General features: G+C 35.2%; 2 protein-coding genes across 3 annotated transcripts; both read left to right on the plus strand.

The window, feature by feature from the left end:
* The first annotated feature begins 7838 nt into the window (after window positions 1-7838).
* On the plus strand, window positions 7839-11173 carry LOC113323718. Of its 2 annotated transcripts, none has more exons than XM_026572064.1 (7): window positions 7839-8025; window positions 8235-8327; window positions 8446-8952; window positions 9058-9210; window positions 9328-9504; window positions 9649-10091; window positions 10206-11173. In XM_026572064.1, the coding sequence occupies exons 1-7, from the start codon at window positions 7851-7853 to the stop codon at window positions 10875-10877; spliced, it is 2220 nt and encodes a 739-aa protein (XP_026427849.1). In that variant the 5' UTR covers window positions 7839-7850; the 3' UTR covers window positions 10878-11173. The 2 variants fall into 2 exon arrangements, with proteins under 2 accessions (XP_026427849.1, XP_026427850.1); XM_026572065.1 differs by having other exon boundaries at window positions 8449-8952.
* Window positions 11174-11395: 222 nt separating this feature from the next.
* On the plus strand, window positions 11396-12598 carry LOC113321085 (RING-H2 finger protein ATL20-like). The gene is made up of 2 exons (XM_026568968.1): window positions 11396-12008; window positions 12107-12598. Exons 1-2 carry the CDS (start codon window positions 11510-11512, stop codon window positions 12526-12528), a joined length of 921 nt encoding a protein of 306 aa, XP_026424753.1. The 5' UTR covers window positions 11396-11509; the 3' UTR covers window positions 12529-12598.
* Window positions 12599-21970: the final 9372 nt, after the last annotated feature.

The raw sequence follows: 21970 nt of genomic DNA on the forward strand, positions 1-21970 counted from the left end.
TATGATGTAAGTATGATGTTTACGTTTATTAAAAATGGTCTGTCAATTAATACTTCATTTTCTAATTTTAATTTTGTCTTAGAATGCATATGGACGAGTTAAAATCTCCTGCTGGGAGGGCAATTACTAGTGAAGACCAACTCAATTCCATACAGTCTGACACATTTGCAGATTGGTTTCAACAAAAAGGTATGTTTAGTCCACTCTTAGTCAGATTATGCATCTTAGTATAGTTTAAACACTTGGACATTTTGCTGCTGCGGAAAACTACTACAAAAAACACAAATGCGTGTGATTTTGTTTCATTCTATCACATAGAACAATCCATGTTAGGCACACCATCATATAAATATAACTTCTTATGCTTAGATAACAAATCTAGTTATATTCTTATGTCCTGAGATTATACATTTGTAGGTTAAGATGCAAATTGAACAAGGCATGCCAATATCACACACGTTAGAATGGTTGTCATATGGGCCGTTAGAAAACTACATATCATATAAAGGCTTGCTTATCAATGACACTAGGTTTATTACGAAGGATGTTAAGATAGTCACACAAAACAATGGAGTTTCAATTGAATCAACAACCTTAGTTGCAGGATTGTCAAAAAACTAGTGGGTTCTACGATGTTTTAGAAGAAATTCTATTGTTGGACTACAATCATATGTTTCAAATTCCAATATTCAAATGTGATTGGGCTCACACCAATTTTGGCGTGAAGGTAGAAGATGGCTTTACATTAGTCAATTTAAAGCAGCATAAGAACCAATACTGTAACGATCCATTCATTTTAGCAAAGCAAGCGCGACAAGTTTTCTATTCTCGAGAGTCAAATACATCTGACTGGTATGTGATGGTGAAACCACCGCCTAGGGGTTTCCATGAATTAGAGGAATACAATGAAAAGAATGACACAAATTTCCAACCAGTGGATACTTCAACTCTTGGTTTCCAAATGGATGACGAGAGCGAGAGTTACTTAAGAGAAGATGGGGAATATACCATAGTGGTTCCGACAAAGAAGAAGAACAAAAAGAAAAAGAAAAAGAAGTTCACAAGTTAGATCAGTAGTTTATTGTTTTTACGATGTTGTATTCTTACTTTACCAATATTTGGTGTTATTTTCCTTCTCAGTAATCTACTTCAACTGCTATTCTCAAGTTTCTTGCTACAGCTGAGTGTGTAGTTCTGTATGAGTTGTTAATTAATAATGCAAGATCTTTCTTTGTGAAGTATGCTTCTATTGAGAATGAGTATGGAGCAGTAGCTGCTATCACTCGCCACTTCTATGGATATTTGATGTATCCATGCTACTGCCGCACATGGGGTGTTTTTTCGCTGATATCAGTATTGCAGTGTGTGCTATGTGACTGCGCGTATTGGCTTGTGTATTTATCACTTATCAAACTCTATGTTCTATTGTTGGTAATTCAGGGCTGCTTTTGTTATCATCATTTGTGTGTGAATATCGGTTTGGAGATGGTAATGTTTTTCAGAAACGTGCAGAGTGCAGACCACTGTTCTCATATGTACAGGTTTGCAGGTTGTAAGAATGCAGCTTGCATACTCTGGTTGTATTTTCTTTACTAATACTAGAATTTTTCTTGCAAAAAGACAGTTAACATCTCCATTTGTGTGCTTATTTATAAAATGCTAGCTCTGTTACTTTTATAACACCATTTTTAACTCCACCAATGTAAATGATATATCATTTCATTGCCGGTCTCAAGGACGGATGAAGGAGGAGAAAATGAGACATTTCAGTTGTTATGGTTGCTATATTTTCCCACTTAAATTCTACCTTGGTCTCAACTTGTGCATATTTTCTCTACATCTGCTTATATTCGTATATATATGCTCCATCCCTTCTAACTTATAATTTGATGGTATACTTTTGCCATAATTCCCCAGTTGCATGCTTTGCTTAAAGTGGGTGGTCTTATAGAACGTATGTGATTATTTACAGAGAAGAATGTATATGGTTACAGAGAATGCTTCGCGCTCTTTGCAGCTCAGTCGGCTTTGAGCATTATATTTTGTTTTACAACGCTTATGAAGGGTTGTCATTATAGTATATTAAAGAACCACCAACTTTACAGAACTTGTGATAGTGTAGGTATGGTTAGTGGTATAGACTTCCATATAGGAGGCTTAGGGTCGAATCCCCTAAACCTAATTGTTATACGTTTCTATTAAAAAAAAAGAAAAAACCTAAACTTGTGAACTGTAAGGATAGTTGATGAGCTATACATCCATGCATTAGGTTCATGTTCGAATCTCCCCTCTAACGTATTTTTCATTATCATATTTTTGTGTTCTTCAACAACACTTGTGAGAATTGTGATAGGCTAAGTCACTACACTTATGAAACAAATTTGTTATACCTAAATGTCGTCACAACAGTTTTGCTAAAAGAGTTGTCGTTTTTTTTTCTTAGCGCAACCCCTTGTTTCTAAGGGTTGGTAGTGATGATATACGACAACTCTTTCTTTGAAACCAGTTGTAAAACATAGGAATTTCTACGATGTATAGCGAAGTGTTGTAAATCTCCAGTTGTAGATGTATATTTTTCCCATAGTGATGTCCTCTGATCAAAGTACAGGAACTCCAACCATTTCTGCATCTATCTCGCAAAGCGTAGGCTTTCTTCTGTCTACCTCTTCTTCTTCACTGTTTGAAAAATCACCATTTATGCCTTCTTCAACCAAAATAGTTCTCTTGGATAGAACTAACTACGTTCTTTGGGAATCTTTTCTTGCAATTCTCAAATCACAAAGGCTTTATAAATATCTTGATAAATCTTATGAGATACCAGCAAAAGAACTTGTTGATGAAAAAACAGAAGATATAACTCTCAGCCCAGCCTATGAGGAATGGGAAGTTATTGATCAAACTATCATGTCATGGGTCAACTGATCTTTCACTGAAACTATGAAGTCTGAATGTGCACGATGTGGAAACTCTCGTGAAGTATGGAACTATCTTCGTTTTACATATGCAACAATTAATCCAACATGTATTCTTCAATTGAAAGCCAACTTGTCAACTATTCAAAAGGGTAACTCTACAATCTCTGAGTATATTTTGAAGATAAAGGAAATATCTGATTTTTTTAGCAGTTGTTCTTCAACTGGTGACTGATCTTGAGCTTGTCTCTACGACTCTGCATGGCTTGGGTATTGATTGGTCCAACATCTACACGGCAGTCATAGCTCGCAGGACTCTCCCTAATTTTACTGAGCTTCATGCGCTGTTGTTACACCATGAATCTCATCTTCAATATCTACAAAATATGCAAACTCATGCTACTGGTATTTTTCAAATTCCAGTTTCTTTCTTCGCTGGTGCTTATACTGGTCGTGGTCAACGTCAAAATCCAAATCAAAACACTAGCTCTGGTCGTGGACGTGGTCCGTATAACAATTCTTCTCGTGGTCGTGGAGGAAGCTATGATTGTGGATCTTAACCAAATAATTCTCGTGGTGGAAGTCCTGGTTTTGGTGGTCGAACTAACTGGAATAATAACTGGAATTACAATGGTAATCGTCAAAATTAGAATAATGGATGGCACAATGGTAATGGTCGTGGAAGTAACAATTTTCAATCCCCTGGTGGATACCAAAATCAAACTTATGGACGATCATCCTATGGTCGTAGAAATAATACTGGATCTGTTCTTGGTCCGCCACCTCAATCTTCAGTTATTACTTGTCAATAGTGTAATACAAGAGTACATACGGCACATAATTGTCATCGCCTAACTCAAGCCCAAAATTTTGATATTCCACTGGCCTTTTCATCAATGCAGATTTAACCTATGCCGTATGAGAATCAATGGTTTGCTGACACAGCTGCCTCTTCCAATATGACGTCTGATTCCTCTCAAATGACAAATCGTCTTGATTACAATGGTAATGATATTGTGCTTGTTAGTGATGGTAAGATATTTCCTATCATAGGAATTGGTGATGTGAATCTTACCTCACCTTCCTCTCGATTGATTCTGAAAAACACGCTTCATGTTCCTTCTCTAGATAAAAATTTAGTATCTATTGGGCAACTTACACGTGATTCTGACTATGTTTTTCAATTTGATCGTCATGGATTTTGTATACAGGATCGGCTAACGGGTACTCTTTGGTAAAAGGGAAACAATGAAGCTGAAATGTACCATATCATCTCTAGTGCTTCCTTCCAATCTCAGTCATTATCTGTCCCAGCTTTCTCCGCTACTACTATTGGCATTCGAGCTAGTCCAACAGTGTGTCACATGTGCATAGGTCATCCCAACAATGCAATTTTTCAGTCTCTTAGGTCGAATTTATCACTAGATTTTAGTTCTTATTTTTCTAGCTCTATTTTCTCTAGTTGTGCTGGTGCTAAGCATCATTGTCTTCATTTTTCGTCACGAACTACTTATTCTAATAAAATTGGCACTGTTATACATTCAGATCTTTGGGGTCCTGAACCATTCTTATATAATTATGGTTTTCGCTATTTTCTCTTGTTCGTTGATGAATGTTCTCATTTCTCTTGGGTATATTTTCTATCTGACAAAACACAAGTGTTTTTCTTTCTTAACTTCAAAGGTATGGTTGAAAATCAACTCTCTACAACCATACGAGTCTTGCAAACTGATGGTGGTACTGAATATGCTGAACCATTAAAATCCTTTTTAACTGAGCATGGAATAATTAGTAAATCTTCTTGTCCTAGCATGCCTCAACAGAATGGCCTTGCTGCACGAAAGATTCGTCATATCACTGAAACTGGTCGTGCGTTAATGCTTCAAAGTGGTTTTCCTGAGAGTTTTTGGGCTGAATTTTATGCAACTTCTGTCTATTTGATAAATCGCCTTCCTACTCATGTTTTGTCCAATAGTTCTCCATATTCTGTTATTCATCATCGTTCTCCTGACTATACCTTTTTAAAGGCTTTTGAATGTCGTTGTTATCCTCTTCTAAATCATTTTAGACAAAACAAGTTACAGCCCAAAACTCTGCCGTGTATTTTCATTAGTTATAGTGATAGACATAAAGGTTATAAATGCCTAGAAGTCAAGAGCAAAAAAGTCTATATATCTCGTCATGTCATTTTTGATGAGTCCATTTTTCCCTACCATAATGATGCTGGCACCATAATTCCTATTCTCAAGTCTAATGCAGCTACTGGTACTCTTCTCACCTGGACAAATTCAATTACTGCAACACATATTTCTTCTTCCCCGTCGTCTCAATCTTTTCCTTCTTCTGAAATTTGTGTTACTCAAGTTCCATCATATCATGTGCACTCGATCACTTCTACTCATGTTTTTCCTCCAAGTTCTATATCTCCTAGTTCTACACCTTCTTTATCATTACCATAAAACTCTTCTTCCTCTCAAATGTCATCCCCTATAGCATCTTTCACTGCTCCACTATCTTCTGGTCAATTATCTTCAGCATCTCATACTTCTGCTTCTACTTTTCTGCCTACATCAATAGCGCATTTTCATACTGTACAGGAGCCCCCTCAGTCGACTGCTAATACTCATCATATGGTTACTAGACTCAAGGACCATACTATTCAACCTAGAATCTTTAAAGGTTTTTTTCTACTACATATCTGGTATTACAGTATGTTGCAGCTCAATTTTCTTCACTTCCCTCTGAGCCTACTTGTTTTACTGCTGCATGTAAATTCAAAGAATGGTGGGAAGCCATGCTTGAAGAGTTTAATACTCTTTTACGCAGTACTTGGTTCCTTGTTCCTCGTCGTATTGGTATAAATATTATTGGTTCTGAATGGGTATATCGTGTGAAGCAAAAATATGATGGCTCTCTTGACGAAAGAAAAGCACGACTCGTTGCTAAGGGTTACTTACAACAATATAGGATTGATTATGATGAGACATTTAGCCCTGTTGTAAAACCAGTCACAGTTCGTCTAGTTCTCAACATTGCAGTCTCTTGTTCTTTGCCAATCAAAAAACTTGATGATAAGAATGCATTTCTACATGGTTCACTTGATCAAGAAGTGTATATGGAACAACCTCAAGGATTTCTGGACCCTCCTTATCTTGATCATGTTTGCTTATTGCACATGGCCCTTTATGGTTTGAAACAAGCTCCTCGTGCATGGTTTCATCGATTTGCTGCATTCCTCTTGGATATTGGATTCAAGTCTTCACATTTTGATCATTCAATGTTTATTAAACAGTCTAATAGTGGTATTCTCATCTTGTTGCCATACGTTGATGATATCATTATCACTGTAAGTGATACTGTTGGTCTTAGCAATCTTTTGCCTACTCTTCAAAAAATATTCTCTATGACAGATTTGGGGGACTTACATTATTTCTTGGTCTGGAGGCTACACGAACTAAGGATGGTTTGGTTCTAACACAAAATAGATACACATTGGATCTTCTGAAACGGGTTGATCTTTCAGAATCAAAACCAGTCTCTACTCCTCTTTCTCCTCGTTTTATATTTTCATCCATTGATGCTGCTTTATTTATTGACGTTACATTATATCGCAGATTGGTTGGAGGATTGCAGTACCTTAACATGACACGGCCTGACATTACTTATGCAGTTAATCAGGTTAGTCAGTTTATGCATCGACCAACTCAGTCTCACTTCATGGTTGTGAAGCGTATACTTAGGTATCTGAAAATCACACTTGGCCATGGAATATCTTTTTGGCGCGACAATCCTACGCAGCTCACAGCTTTTTCTGATGCCGATTAGGGAGGTAAACTGGATACTTCTCGCTCTACTACATGTTATTGCATTTTCTTAGGCAGAAATCTTATTTCATGGGGATCTAAAAAGCAATCAACTGTTTCTACTAGCAGTAGTGAGGCTGAGTACCGTGTTTTATCTTCTACATCTGCTGAACTCACGTGGATTCTATATTTGGTGCATGATTTGGGTTCATGTTTACAACAACCACCAGTTTTGTATTGTGATAATATCAGTGGCACTTATCTTGCTATCAATCCTATTCAGCATTCCAGATCCAAGCATATAGTCGGTTTACTTGTAAAGAGTCCACTGTAATATGAAGTCCAATAAGCTGAATATATAAACTAGTCTCTGACATCCTAATAGGGTTAAGAGAGCTTATACAATTGTTCAACATGTCCTATCTGCCGAATATCTCCCGTTTCATAAAAATTGCTATAGCTACCTCTCAAGGCTTTGTAAATTGACTTTTCATGTATTCTTGGTCAAGGTAGTTCTGGGACCACCTTGACTGTGTCTTTCTTTGTTAAGTTTCAAATTCATGGACATTCACAGTTTTACGTTGTATTTTGCTCATAGTGCAATTCAAAATATATCCAATATATTTGTATCAATTTATGAAAGTACTTTTTTTTCAAGCATCCTCTCCTCGGAAGAAAAGAATTAATAAAGAAAAGGAGTGACAAGATCAAATATCCTCTGCACACTTGACTTGATTCTCACTCCATTCTCTCCCGGATGTTTCTTCTTTTCATTTATATTAAGCTTGACATTAATGGTAATATTGATGGATTAAGACAGCTTCAACTTTTAGAAGATACTCCATGTGGTGTTTCATGCACGTAAAATATCAATAAACATACCTGACGTAATAGTTACTAAAGTATCTGCTCAAAATAAAAATAAATTCAACACATGTCAATGGTAAAGTTTTTGGATGATGATATCAATGACTAGCCTACGAAACTCGTCATTACCAAATTATTCATCGATCAAAAAAAGGATATAAATTCAGTGTTACTCTTTGCACGCCTGATATATAGTCTCTCCATATCCTCTCTTTTGTCTCCAAAACTTCTTTTCTGTGTCCCCATCTCAAAAACCTCTTCCATCACAATGCCTACTAAAGAAATAGGTGATAATCAAACAAACGAAGAAATGAAAGAGATTAAAGAATTACTTAAAGTACTCATTCAATGTCAGGCTAAACAAGCAGAAACTCGAGCGAATATTCAAAATCAAATTCTAGAGGTATTACGAAGCATTGACATTGCGAGCAATAAACAAAAAGGTATAATTTATCATTCGTTCCGTGATTTCGTAATCCTTAGTTTGGAAAAAATAAACCTAAATATATTAAAGAGTTATATATCTCAAAATTTGTCAAATTACTGATCGGAAAATGCAAAGATCATATTAATGTCAAATGCATCATTTGTTTGGAATGCTAATGTTTTCAAATTATGGTCTAGTTTAAGTTTCTAAATATGTCTCATGTAGAAGCACCTACAGTCAAAAATGTTAGTGATGATTCCAAAGACATCACAAAGGAATCTGATGGTGATGGAGAAGAAAATCAGCCATCAAACATCGGTAAGCTATGCGCATAATTACCAGAGTCTTTTCATCAAATGATCATATAAAGAATTTTGATATGTCTTTTTAATTAAGTTATTAATTAATCGGTTTTTGGTTTGTGAGTGGTGTTAAGAAGATGGAGTAGTTCGCAAAGCGAAATATGACCCGGATAGAAATGACTTATTGCATGATGGTGACAGCAAAAAGACGATCCAGTTTCTTAAAAACAATCCTGAAGCTGTTAAACAAGGAGTAACACGTTGGTCACATACAGTATTACATGTAGCTATATTTGATAAGAGAGGGATGAAGCTTATTGAGGAGATTGTAAATCTCATGTCACCAGAATTGCTCGAATATGAAGCTGGGGTATATGATTTCACAGCACTTCATTACGCTGCTCAGTATGGAAATTTCGAAGCTATTGTATTATTGGTAAATAAGAATCCAACGTTGCCTCTGCTACGTGATAACAGAGGATTTACACCACTGGATATAGCTCTTCAAAATGTTTCAATTTACCAGAAGGAGGTAGTTGAATATCTTTACTCTGTAACTAAAGACGTGGTAAACCCAAGTCCATTCTCGGGAGAGGATGGTGCATCTACTTTATGCGAATTAATTGAGGCCAATTTCTACGGTGAGTTTTCAAACTATTATATCTTCCCATCTATCGTGTACATATTCCACACATACATGTAGCTCATATACCGAGTTAATGCTTCTGAATCGTTTTTGAATTTAGATATAGCACTGTGCCTTGTCCTGAAGTTTCCAGAACTGGCAATGACAAAATCAAATAGATTTGATATGTGCGGATTGGAAGTGATGGTTCGAAGACCCTTTGCATTTCAAAGTGGCACTAACCTTACGTGGTGGCAGAACCTCATCTATCCGTGTAATGTTAATTTTTAGTAACAGATCTAACTGTAAATACATTTGTGTTTACCTTCATCGATTATTCATCCAAATACATTTGCTCGTATATAAAATTAATCTAACTGTAAATGTGCAGTAATTCAAGTGGATATGAAAACTACATGTATCCAATCAATGGAACCAGCCGAATGCACCATTAGAGACGAAGAGAACCCTGCCCCAAAAAACTTAGATTCCAACAAAATACAAGAAAGCTCAAAAGTCCCCTCATCAACTACTTATAAAGGACTCGTGATGCCTTATCTAACGCGCGGTATATTCCTTGTGATATTACCTCTAATTTTTTTAAGTGCATGATTAATCAAAGATCGAAGACCATGGGACGTTTTGATTTTACTTAGACCTTAAATGTCAAGGGTTTTATATTGATGGCAGCTTCGTTTGACCATTATTTTAGCGATTGGCATCGAACATCTATATAAACAAAAGATGGTGCACCAACAAGCAAAGGCACTGATTAAACAAATGATAGCAGAGATCTGTAAGTCAACTACAATATTGAGGTTTTTGAGGGATAATCCAAACATCATGAAGATAGCTATAAAGCATGGGATCGTAGAGTTTGTAGCGGAATGTCTCAAGAAGAAGAAGACTCTATATTTTCATAGGATACCGGTAGAAACCATGATAGAAATGGCTATTACAGAACGGAAAGAAATGATAGTGAATTTCATATGTAAAACCGCTGACAGACATGGAGACAAGATTGATCTAGTTTCCAGAAGAGATGGAGACAACAATACTATTTTGCATTACGCTTCCAAGCTAGCGCCTTTAGCTCAACTCAGTCTAGTCTCAGGTGCAGCGCTCCAAATGCAACGAGAAATGCAATGGTATAAGGTAAGAGCGATGATTTCATTCGATCTATAACAAGAAACAGTTTTTTCTAATTAATTAACTCTCCGCAAATATGCTTTTTTTTTTATAAGGTAAGTGTAATTCCATATCATGCAGGGGATAGAAAGTATAGCACGGGAAAGTGATCGGTACACGAGAAATAAAAAAGGAGATACAGCTCAATTCATATTTACCGAGGCACACAAGGAGTTGGTGAAGGAAGGCCAAGATTGGTTAAAAGATACGTCTGGTTCGTGCATGATAGTTGGCGCCTTAATTGCAACTGTAGCATTTGCTGCTGCTTTTACCGTTCCAGGAGGTAACATCAGTGATAGTAACAACGCTTTGAACGGCACCCCAATATTTTTAGGAAAGTCTTCATTTACTGTGTTTGCGGTGTCAGACGCCATAGCTCTGTTCTCTTCGATCACATCGGTGCTCATGTTCTTAGCAATATATACTTCGAGATATGCAGAGATTGATTTCCTAAAGTCTCTACCACAGAAGTTAATATTCGGTCTTGCAACTCTCTTTATATCTATGGTGGCTATATTGGCAGCTTTTGGTGCATCACTGCTTATAGTAGTTGGAAGCAGATTTGCGCAGGCCTTAATTCCAATAACCGTGTTTGGTTGTTGTCCATTGGCCCTCTTTGCATGGTTGCAATTGCCGTTGTTTGTTGAAATGGTTTGTTCTACGTATTGGGGTCTCTTTAAGAAACATAAATTTATTGATCTTTCCTCTAAGAAAAATGAAAACAAATCGAGGAAAAACAAAAAGAAAAATTAACAATAAAAAGGAGGCCAAGCTAGAGAGGAAGTAATCCGATGGTGATGTATCACAGTAACTCATAATCTCCTGTCCCTTTAAAGTGTGGCATACGGGTCGTGTCTGCAGTAATTCTCCCTTCCCTTTAGTACACTGCTACCTCTGATCAGGTTGACATAGTCAGACATGGTAGAAGAAAAATTCATTTTGAAGACTTCAAAGTCTGGATATGTACTTGCTTGATATAATGGTAACTGTTAGGTCACAATCAAATGCTAATAATTTACGATTCAACCGTGAAGAAATAAATGATTGAACATTGGACTCTAAATTTCTTAAAACTTTTTTGAATTAGATATATCATATATAAGAGGATTATATTCTTGAAGTTTCTGTACAGCTGAGGTGGGAAAGCAAGAAAATATTGTACCTGTATTTACTACCAAACTTACTAAATGGGTGCTTCAATAATCATATTTCCTTTCTTTTTATTCTGTTTCTTTTGTTTTCCATATTTCATAATTGCGAGTGTCGAAAATTGTTCAAATAATCGGTGTAGCAAATTTGAGCCTAGTATCTTATATCCTTTCAGAATTAAAGGGCGTCAAGGCGAACGATGTGGTTATCAAGGTTTTAATCTTACCTGTAATAATATGAGTAGGACAGTTTTAGAACTACCATTTTCTGAACCTTTCTTCGTCCAAGGTATCAACTATAGCGATACTCATAATGAGATACAACTTATAGATCCGGATAACTGTCTTGCTAAGCGTTTTCTGAAACAGGTGAATCTTTCTGGTACCCCTTTCATCGGTATTGAGTATAAGAATTATTCGTTCTTTAGCTGCCAATCAGAAACTTACGATCTCGCGAAGGATATAAGTTGCCTTAGTAACTCCACACACCAAGTATTTGCTATAGCTAATACAACAAGTTCCAGTAGTTCATGGCCTCACGCAAATTGCACGTTAATTACTACTGTACCAGTTCCAGTTGAATCCGGTAAGGATGTGTATGGACATCCCTGGTTTGCATATACAAATGTTCTTCATCTCACATGGCCTTGGAAGCAAGCACCATACTGCAAACGAAATGGCTGTAATGAAAGGTCAAACTTTCCATCCTTCAGAGACCCTGATGTTCCGAGGCGTGGTTAGCATCCATCATTCCTTGTACTATTTTTAATTATTTTCAGTTTATGAATATAAAAGACTAGACAAAATTTTCTGATAACTAACTTTGTATCGCAGGTGGTAACATATTTCTTATCGTCATGGGAATCCTAATACCGACCGGAATAGCCAGTTATTTGTGCTATATTATTTTAAGAAGTAAAGGCTTTTTCTCTGGTCGTGGTACTGAAGCAAGCAGCTGGTCCAGCTCAACAGAATTAGTCGCCATTGCCACCAGTTTAGATGGTTCAGCAGTAAAATCCTTACCCACGATAGTTGTTGGTGAGAGTGGACGATTGCCCGATCCAGACAATAATATTTGTTCGATATGTTTGTCAGAGTATCAACCAAAAGAGACACTGAAGACAATGCCGGCGTGTAATCACTGTTTCCACGTTGATTGTATTGATGTTTGGCTTCTTTTGAATTCAACATGTCCTATCTGCCGGATATCTCCGGTTTCAGAAAAAATTGCTATGGCTACCTCTCAAGGCTTGTAAATTGACTTCTCATGCATTCTTGGTCAAGGTAGTTCTGGGACAACCTTGACTATCTCTTTCTTTGTTAAGCTCCGTGTGATGTAAATGTCTTGGTCAAGTTGATATTGGAATTCAATGGAATTAAAATGGAATGAAACTTCCTAAGTCAATAAAACACTAAGAGAGTGGTTGTTACGTAAAGAATTACCCACTTCTTTTTCCGAAATGATAGGTTGACCGAATAGTTCTCCCGATTTTTTATCCCGCGTCTAATACAAACGGGACCCATAACTTTCCTTTACCCATCCAGATGTTAGAGAGTTTGGATCTCTTCCGTCCATTCCTCTTTCCGGACATTTTGCGGGAGAGAAGCTCGGTAAGTCTAGCACTTCTCCTTCTTTATTTGTCAACTTCCTAGCACAAAAAAAAACTCCAACTAACAAATAAAAATGAAGACCAAGTCTTTATCCTTAAAGTTTGTATTTTAGTAAGGGGCACTCTAAAACACAAACAGAGAGGTTGTTACGTAAAGAATTACCCACTTCTAGTACCAACGTTGCGCTTTAAAACTCAAATCTTCATTATATCTTAGACTATTGGCAACCCTGCTTAAATATCAAAAGTTTTGCAAAACCAAACTGGACATGAGCAAGGGAAACCCATCTTCTCTATCTTTGTTTCTCGTATTATAACCTCTATTTTTATGCTAGCTAGGGTATATGAAATTTAAACCCATCTAGGATACCATGCTAAGGGATGTTTAATTGATGTCAAAAGACCAAATTACTCTTACTATTACAACTTAAAACAGGAATTCACTTTAATACAAATTGTCAAATTTAAACCCATCCATCAATCTTTTAAATCCATCTTCAAAACACATTTTTTTTGTAGCTACGGGATTTGAGAATGGGTATGATTTTGTACTCAATTTCAAATCATCATAATTCACCATTTTAATTCTACTACCTTGACGACTAGTACTGGTCATGATCTTCATAGGTTGACTATCGTGACGATTATTCATCTTTAAAAGTAATATTTACAGGGTCGCCATCATATTCATCCTAATACCATGCTGACCGGTGATGCAGTAATTAAGGTCGACATGTGTTGAAAACGTGAAGCATGCCGACCAATAACTTCCATAAAACGGTTACTCTATGTATATTTTTGCTTTTAGTCTGCATGGTTGTTTTATCTGTAATCGTGGCGACCCTGTTTACGAGATTTTTAGTCATTAGTGTTTGGAATTATCGACCTTGACGACTATAGTTTAGTCGGAAGGTTATGAAATTAATACCCTTTCGACTAATCGTGCATTTGTAACACCTTTCTATTTATGTCAAAAAAATCCTATAGACGGCATTATAATTTATTATCAGCATGCCAGTTACTAATGGTTGTTATTTTCCAAATGAGTTCAATCCAAATAAACCTAATTTCAGAATTTTAGTTCAACTAATTAACTAACTAAATTAATTAGCTTAAACGATTATTAGTGTTTATTAAGCAAGGGTAAAGTTGGCATTTTGAAAATAACTGGTTAAGGGGTATTTTATTTTACTTCAAATGACCCAGATTTTGTCTCATTATGATGTAGGACATCCGTTAGATTTGGGATTTACATCTTTATTATTGTTAAAGGGCCCATGCCCATGGATGTGCGGTCCAAACCGAAAGTCTTTTCGGTTTCCCCTTATCCATGTATATAAAGTATATGTAACCATACAACTCTCTTATCAATGGAATCCTTTTCTTTCTTTGCCTCTTTTTCTTTCCCTATTATTTTACTGCAACACGTTATTAAGCACGATTCTAGCTATCACTTTGTGCAAAATTTTTCTTTCCTTCACGAAGATATTAACGTGGTTCTGATCAAGATTAATTTTTATTATGGATGTGTTACCAGGTATTTTCGTTCCAGAAAAGAATTTCGTTTTCATAGTATTTTCTAGGGTTCCACGAATATATGATTGTCAAACAAAGATATTTCACCGATAGATTTTTATGAAAGTTTAGTATGTTCAACCTGATTAGGTATTGTTCACTCTGTTAAAATTTCAATCAAATCGGTCTATGATGCAATCTCCAAATTCATATTTTAGTGGAACGGTCTTCGTTCAGAAAATCCTAATTTACAACAGCGTCGAAAAACCTAATTTTTAGGAATTCCAACCGTTAAATTATAATGTATCCTTGTTACGTATTACATATTATTCTCCTTGAACTACTGTAAAAATTTCATAAAGATCCAACCATGGGAAATACTCCAAAGTACATGATATCTCCAGTTGTGTCCACAAAAATGTTAATTGGAGCAGTCAAACGTCATCTTGAATATATTTTTATCGTGTCGTTGGATTTTCTTTAAATTTTAAATGTTTGGCGCAACATTCTGATGAATAATCTATAAAAATTTTATTATGATCGGACTATGATGCATTTGTATGTCGATCAGAACAGTTGAAAGAAAGAATTTTTCAATTTTTAGGATTAACGATATGTTTTGGGCTCATATGCTAATAGTTTCAAACTTATTATCAATGGGTTTGAATACTTCATATATAATAGACCATATGTGTTTATATTCATTAAGCATGACCTTGTCAACCCGATGGACCGGGTCTTGACCAAATAGTTGACCAGACTTTGACTATATTAATTCGACTCTAATTTGACTTTTTGGACTCATAAGTACTTGAACACCACTAAAGAGTCTATGATGTGGAAGTATGTGTGCACAAGTAAAATATTTTCTTCATAAAAATCTTCAACTTATGAAGATACACTATTCAAAGAGGAAGCCATACCTTCAACATTTCTAACGCGACATATTGACTTCAGACGATGTAACGATGTGAAGGAAGTTTGTCGAAACAATCATTTTTCTGCCAAACTTGGATGTTCAGTGGGATGTAATCCACTTGTCAGACTATAATGAGTCAATAACTTCGACAATGATATGTTGTAATTAAAAGCACACCTCACTTTTTGTGGAAAGAAACTCACAAAAGTTTCCATGAGTCGGAGAAGTAATTCTGGCTCCAGTAGTAATGATACATATTAAATGGATCTACCTGTAACGGGATAAAGATGTAATTCTGACTCATATCAATGAGAGTTGAAAATCTTGGTATAAGAATTTCTCTGAGAATGGTACAAGCATTGTAATGCAAGTATCACATATTAGTAGTCAACTATAAGAGATATAGGGAGTTTAAAGGAAAACGAACTCAATATATTCTTGGAGAAGGTCATATCATGTCTAGACGTCAACATTAATGGCAACAAGAACTTTTCCAATTTTTCTTATTTTTTATCTTTATTCAATCGAATTTGTATGGTTAGATTATATATTTTGCATGATTTGATCCTAAACTATTGTCTACATGATGTTTAACCGATATTATATTAGCTAAAATAAAGAAATTTTTTTGGGGAAGAATTATATCCATTGTATGCTCTTATGGAATGAATAGTATATCATTTGCATGAAATTGAGATACTCTAAAGAAATTGAGATATACTCAAAAGCACTTGAGTTACAGGGATCATCCGTACATTATGATGAAAAGTATATCATCTTCATGAACGATAAGGCGACACTACTTATTACAAGAAATCTTAAGAAAATATATTAAACTGAATGTTGAATTCTTTCCTTATATATATAATACCATGCGATATTACCGAGCGAAGAAATGCTCAATCATTGTTGTCTAATTGGTATAAAGATTAAAAGTTACATGAGCTCTATAAGAACTAAGATCTAATCACACTTTGTTAAGCTTCTACGAAGTCTGTGCAAACGATTATTGTACAAAACTAACTGTGAGAATGAGAATGCATTTATATATTACCTAAAATAAATGTGACAGGAGTCACATTTTAAATAAAATAATGAACCAATTAGTTTAATGAACTGTAAATCACTAATACTTGGATAATTGAATCCATATCGTCACCGACAATGTAATGTTGAAAATTGACTCATTTAGGTTTTGACATAACCATAAAGACACTTTCGTTGTGATATGATGTTCTGTTTTGAAAGAACTCAAATGGACATCATTTTATTTGAGTGGACAAGAAAATGAGAATTACAAATATTAAAAGAGCGCGAAGTGACACCATCTCTCATAATCAACTCTTTTTAAAGTACCAGAAATACCACCCCCCTCCCATTATGCTTTTAAAGTAATAAAGCATGTAACTCATTTTCGAAAGTCATTCTTTAGTAAAAAGGATTGAGACCATCCTAAGATGAAAATGGTAAACAACCCATTTTTACAAAAGAAACAAGGTGATATTTGTGGACATATATATCCATGCAAAATGCGGACCATTCAAGTGATTTATGGCTCTGGTGGATGATTCAAAGAGTTGAATTAATTATTGTTCACGAGAAATTATGCGTTTTTGAAAAAATCCTAGCACATTTTATACAATTTAAGGGATCACCAACCTTGTCAATGCTAGATATTTACATCAAAAGGATTTGATGAATATTGCATGTTTAATATGATTAGTGTAGAACATCCTCACCCCATGGTATCACATAGACTTCCATCAAAGGTTATAGATGATGTCTAAGGATAGGTTATGTGTAACAACCTTCTTACAAATTCTTTGGGGATACGCAATATTGCACGCATATTCACTTATTCGTTTTAGAACCCACAATTAGTCAATCGTTTTTGCGTACCAGTTGATGGATATAAGCCTGATATTTGTATTCTTACGCATTTTTTGTTGTGGTATTTATGTTAGGGCTGTCAATGGGTACCCATTACCCGGAACCGGATCCGGTAGACTTGGGTCCGGTTCCGAGTCCTAAAGTTGGACCCATTAGCAACTTAGGACCCGACGGGTAATTACCCGATTGGACCCGAATCTAAACGGGTCCAAACGGGTAATACCCGTTGGGTACCCGTTTATTCATACTTTTATTCATGTTTTTGCTAGTTTTAGCTTTGATATTTTACTCGTTTTAAATTTTTCTCTTACATTTAATCTTTATTTAGTACATTAATAAGAAATAATAATAAATTTTATAAAAGTTATTTAAATCCAAGCCAAAAAGAGACAAATATTAAGTTTTTGAGGTTTTTTTAATAGTTTTCTTAAGACCTAATGGGTACCAGGGACCGGCGGGTACCCGGGTATTTAAACGGGTCCGGTTCTGGGTCCACAAGTGTAGGAACCGGACCCGGAACCGTTAGGACCCGGATCCGACCTTTATAAGTAGGGTCCGGGTCTAGTGATACCCGGGAAGACCCGGATCCGTTGACACCCCTAATTTATGTGCCACTACGACTCCACACCGTACTATAGTTGGTCATCAAAACGATTAAGTAATTATGTTGGATATGAATTCCCAACAATTATCCGCATTTTGAAACCTTCGACAGATGGTATCTTAATTAACTGTTATATTTGCGGATCGTCACTTTGATGAGACAGTGTTCCCGTTGCTAGCGGGAGATACGAAAAAGGATTTTCTAAGGGAACGACAGGAATTGTCGTGATGTGTTCCCACTGTGTCTCATATTGATTCTTGTACTCCACAAATGTAAATGTGAAGTGACAAAGAATAATCGATTTTCAGAATGTACACTGATGTCGCTAAAGTGATGAGATCACACATACCAGCTGCAAACATACCTGTAAGGTTACAAATCCTCAATAAGGGATATACACCATAGACTAAGGTGTCGCAACTACACTTAGTAGAAGTGTGGTGGTTGAGGCCGCGGATCCATAAAGGAAGATGGAGACACCACCAAGTTCGATCAATGCTCACCTAGAAAAGAAGTAGATGAGTAAGGCACAACCTAATTTGTATCATTAATGAAATCATCTCATTTGATTGTCTATGACTATGTCCATGAATCAATACTGGAGGACGCTCCGAAATTTAATGATTCCAGAGAACAATGACATCCCAAGTGGATTATGAGAACACACACGAGTAAATGGAAATATTGTGCGAGCATATTAATGATTATTATTTTCATATTCAGTTTCTCAAAGAATTGAGCACGATGAGATCGAACCATGTTGTTTGAGTATCAACAAAATAGAATATTTGGCCTACACAATCCAGGTAGAATTTAATTCTCTGACAAATATATATGTATTTGGTGTGGTAGTGCTAACCAACCAAGTGTAAATCCTCCGGACATACATGATTATTTGTCACAAAGCGCAGTGAGAATAATGAAGTCGTAACGGTATAAATACTCTCGTTGTGGCGCGAGGTATCTCATAAAGCCCTAGAATTGTTTACTTTATTGTAATGAGCATTACATCATTTTGCTACTTAGTTAGCTTGTTATAGTTTCAAAAGGACTTGAAAGGCAGCATATGTATGTGGTTGTTATGTATCTCTGAAAGCATCAAGAGAGAGAAGATATTTACCAAAGTACTTGATAGTCTTTTGTTTTCCAAATCAAGTGATTCTAGACCACATAGTGCGTTAACAGTTAGACAGAACGCTCACTTTTAGATTGAAGCAATCGGGCGGATGTGGTTTACCCGTTTAATTAAGTGACTATTTGATTCGGAGGAGATAGACAAGTAAGTTATTTTTCCTTGCATGCGTATTCACAAGAAAGTTCCTGATTTGGAATTGTAGCTATCTATGTCGATGGTACAGACATGATGGGTACTCTTGAAGCAATAAGAGACCTTAAAAGCTATTTGAAATCCGAGTTTGAGATAGAATCCGTCTCTTTCGATCTTTGCCTATTTCGGTTTCCCTTTTCCATGTATACAAAGTGTATGTAGCCATACAACTCTCATATCAATAGAATCCCTCTCTTTCTTTGCCTCTTTCTCTTTCCCTATTATTCTACTGCAACAATGATTAATTATTATTATTTTAGGTATTCTTATTTTTAGAACCTATTTATTTTAAGAAGTAATTTAATTTTAGAGTGACTTTGGCTTCAAACTGAGTTAGTTAGAATTTTCTTAACTAGAGTTTTATTGTTTCTCTATAAATAGGAGACAAGTTTAATGTAGTACACATACATTATTATTATCAATAAAATTTGAGATTTCTCAACAATTCTCATACTTTATTATCAATTTTTTTTAATTCACGCTTCCATTCTGCATTAAGGATCCGTTTGGCACCAGCGGAGTTGAATTTCTAGGCAGTTCTAACTACCTGGAAATCCAACTATCTAGAAACCCAACTACCTCCAGTCCAATAATTGACGTTTGGCATTAAACTTAAATGGGTGAAAATTTTTGCAGGAAATCAAACTTTGAGTGTTTGGCATGGATGGAATTCATTATATTGAATTTCTTTGTTGAGTAATTATGGAAGTAACTAGTTTTTAGAGATTGATAATTATCTAATTAACCATTGAAGTTTGTAACATACAATTACACACACATTCATGTACATGATAAATACTGTCGTTGGTATTATGATGATTGCGAATTTGTTCAATTATACACAAGTTTGCAGACATTTTGGTTGGACTCACCACTGGTTCTCCAAGTTTACATTAAAAATACACCCAACTAGCGCAAACATACAAATTAGAATCAGACACTTGTACCCTCGAACTACAGTTATAAACTTGGGAATTATGCTTCTGTGCTATGATGAGTACTGCAAGTGTTGAAGTTATCTGCCTGCAAATTAGGTAAAATAGTGAGAAAACTTTATTTATCAAAAGACATGTTTAAAATAAATTTTGCATTCGAAATTCCATCTACTCAGCTCATAATCACTTTGAAAACAAATGAGAAAAGAAATGTCACGCAAAAGAATAAGATCCGGTAAACAGGGTATTTCTGTCTTACCTGGATCAACAATACTAAGGCATGTACCATATTTCAATCTCGTCAAAATCACCCAAGGAATTATCGCATTATATAATGTACTGCGGATTATCCCATAGCCAAAAGAGATGCATATTAATAACATACAATTAGAACATGATCCATTTCCTTTGATCACTTGACGTGCGTGACCTTTCCACCATTCTCCGCCCTACTCATGTTTACTTTATTTCGTGGCCTGGTAATTGACCCTTAATCATATTGCCAGGACAAACAGATCGAAATATATCAAAGTTAAATTATCACAAAGAAACCAGTATCTCAAAATAAATCACCGTAAACAAAGCAAGTGAAGATATAAATGCCAAATAGTAACTATTAATTAGGTACAACACAGTAACAGACAAAGCAAGTATTCATACATATTATCAAGAACCATCATTTGAGGCATACACAAAAATTTTGGGCCATACATATGGATGATCTTAACTAGTATGTGGTGATAAGGGGTGTCTAATGAGTGATTAAGTTATTTAGATATCCTTGATTAATTAATTTATTTTTAATATTAATTAGTTAGTTTTTAAAAAAAAAATTATAACTTTTTTTCTTTTTCTTTTTTTTTTTATTTTGAAAAAAATTTTCTTCCTTTTTTTTATTGCATGATTTTTTTTTTTTTACGATAATTACAGAGCAAAGTTCGGCTAATAATAAAATCAAATTATCAGCCGAACTTCTCATTTTTTTTCTTTCTGAAAGTGTCGATGAACAGTTCGGCTGATAATTAAACACAAAGATGCTAGCCGAATTTCATTACATGAAGAATAATACTAAGTTCGAATGTCCTATTTTGTTATCGAATCTGCCGAACCTAGATATAGTTTCACAAAACACAAGCTCGGCTGACATAGTAGCAGCCGAAAATATGTATATTTTGAAAAAACTTAGGTTCGGCGTATCACTTGTTAGCCGAACTTAAGTTTGTAAATAAAAAATATATAACATAAAAAAATATCAAAAAGAAAAAGTAAAAAATTAAATTAAAAAAAATAAAAAAATATTTTTTAAGAAAATAATTTTCTTATTTTAATTTTAAAAATCAAACATCAACAGACGACAAGAAACTAGTTGGAATCCTAACTACAAGCTGGGCTCCAACACCCTTTTGAATTGTAATTAAAAATAATTAAAAAAATATAAATAATGAGAACATTTTTGCCATTATGGAAAATGGCTAGATAAGGGGCACTACATAACCATTATTTAGCATCCGGGTTTTGTCGTATTCTATATGCCCCGGATGATGGTTCATTATCAATTGAACAACCTCAACAGCAAGTATTCATATAACTAGACTAGTGACTACCCAAAAATACCTAAGCCCACTTACCTCTCTCCATAAACATTATTCTAGGTCCACTACCCCACCAAGCCTTGCTATCACGTTCATTCCCTTTGCTATATTCTAAAACCGAACAATTAATCCCGTATTATTCTAAAGAAAAAATTAAGCACAGGTCCAAAAAAAAAATAATATTCTTATTGTCAGATTTAAAATTATTTTTAGGTTCCCTGACACCCATAGTTTAACTATGAAATTTTGAAAAATATATAATGGGTTACGCATTCTAATTTTTCAGGGGTATAATTGGCAATGCAA

Source organism: Papaver somniferum, chromosome 11 (assembly GCF_003573695.1).
Source record: "Papaver somniferum cultivar HN1 chromosome 11, ASM357369v1, whole genome shotgun sequence".
In the NCBI taxonomy this organism is placed as follows: domain Eukaryota; kingdom Viridiplantae; phylum Streptophyta; class Magnoliopsida; order Ranunculales; family Papaveraceae; genus Papaver; species Papaver somniferum.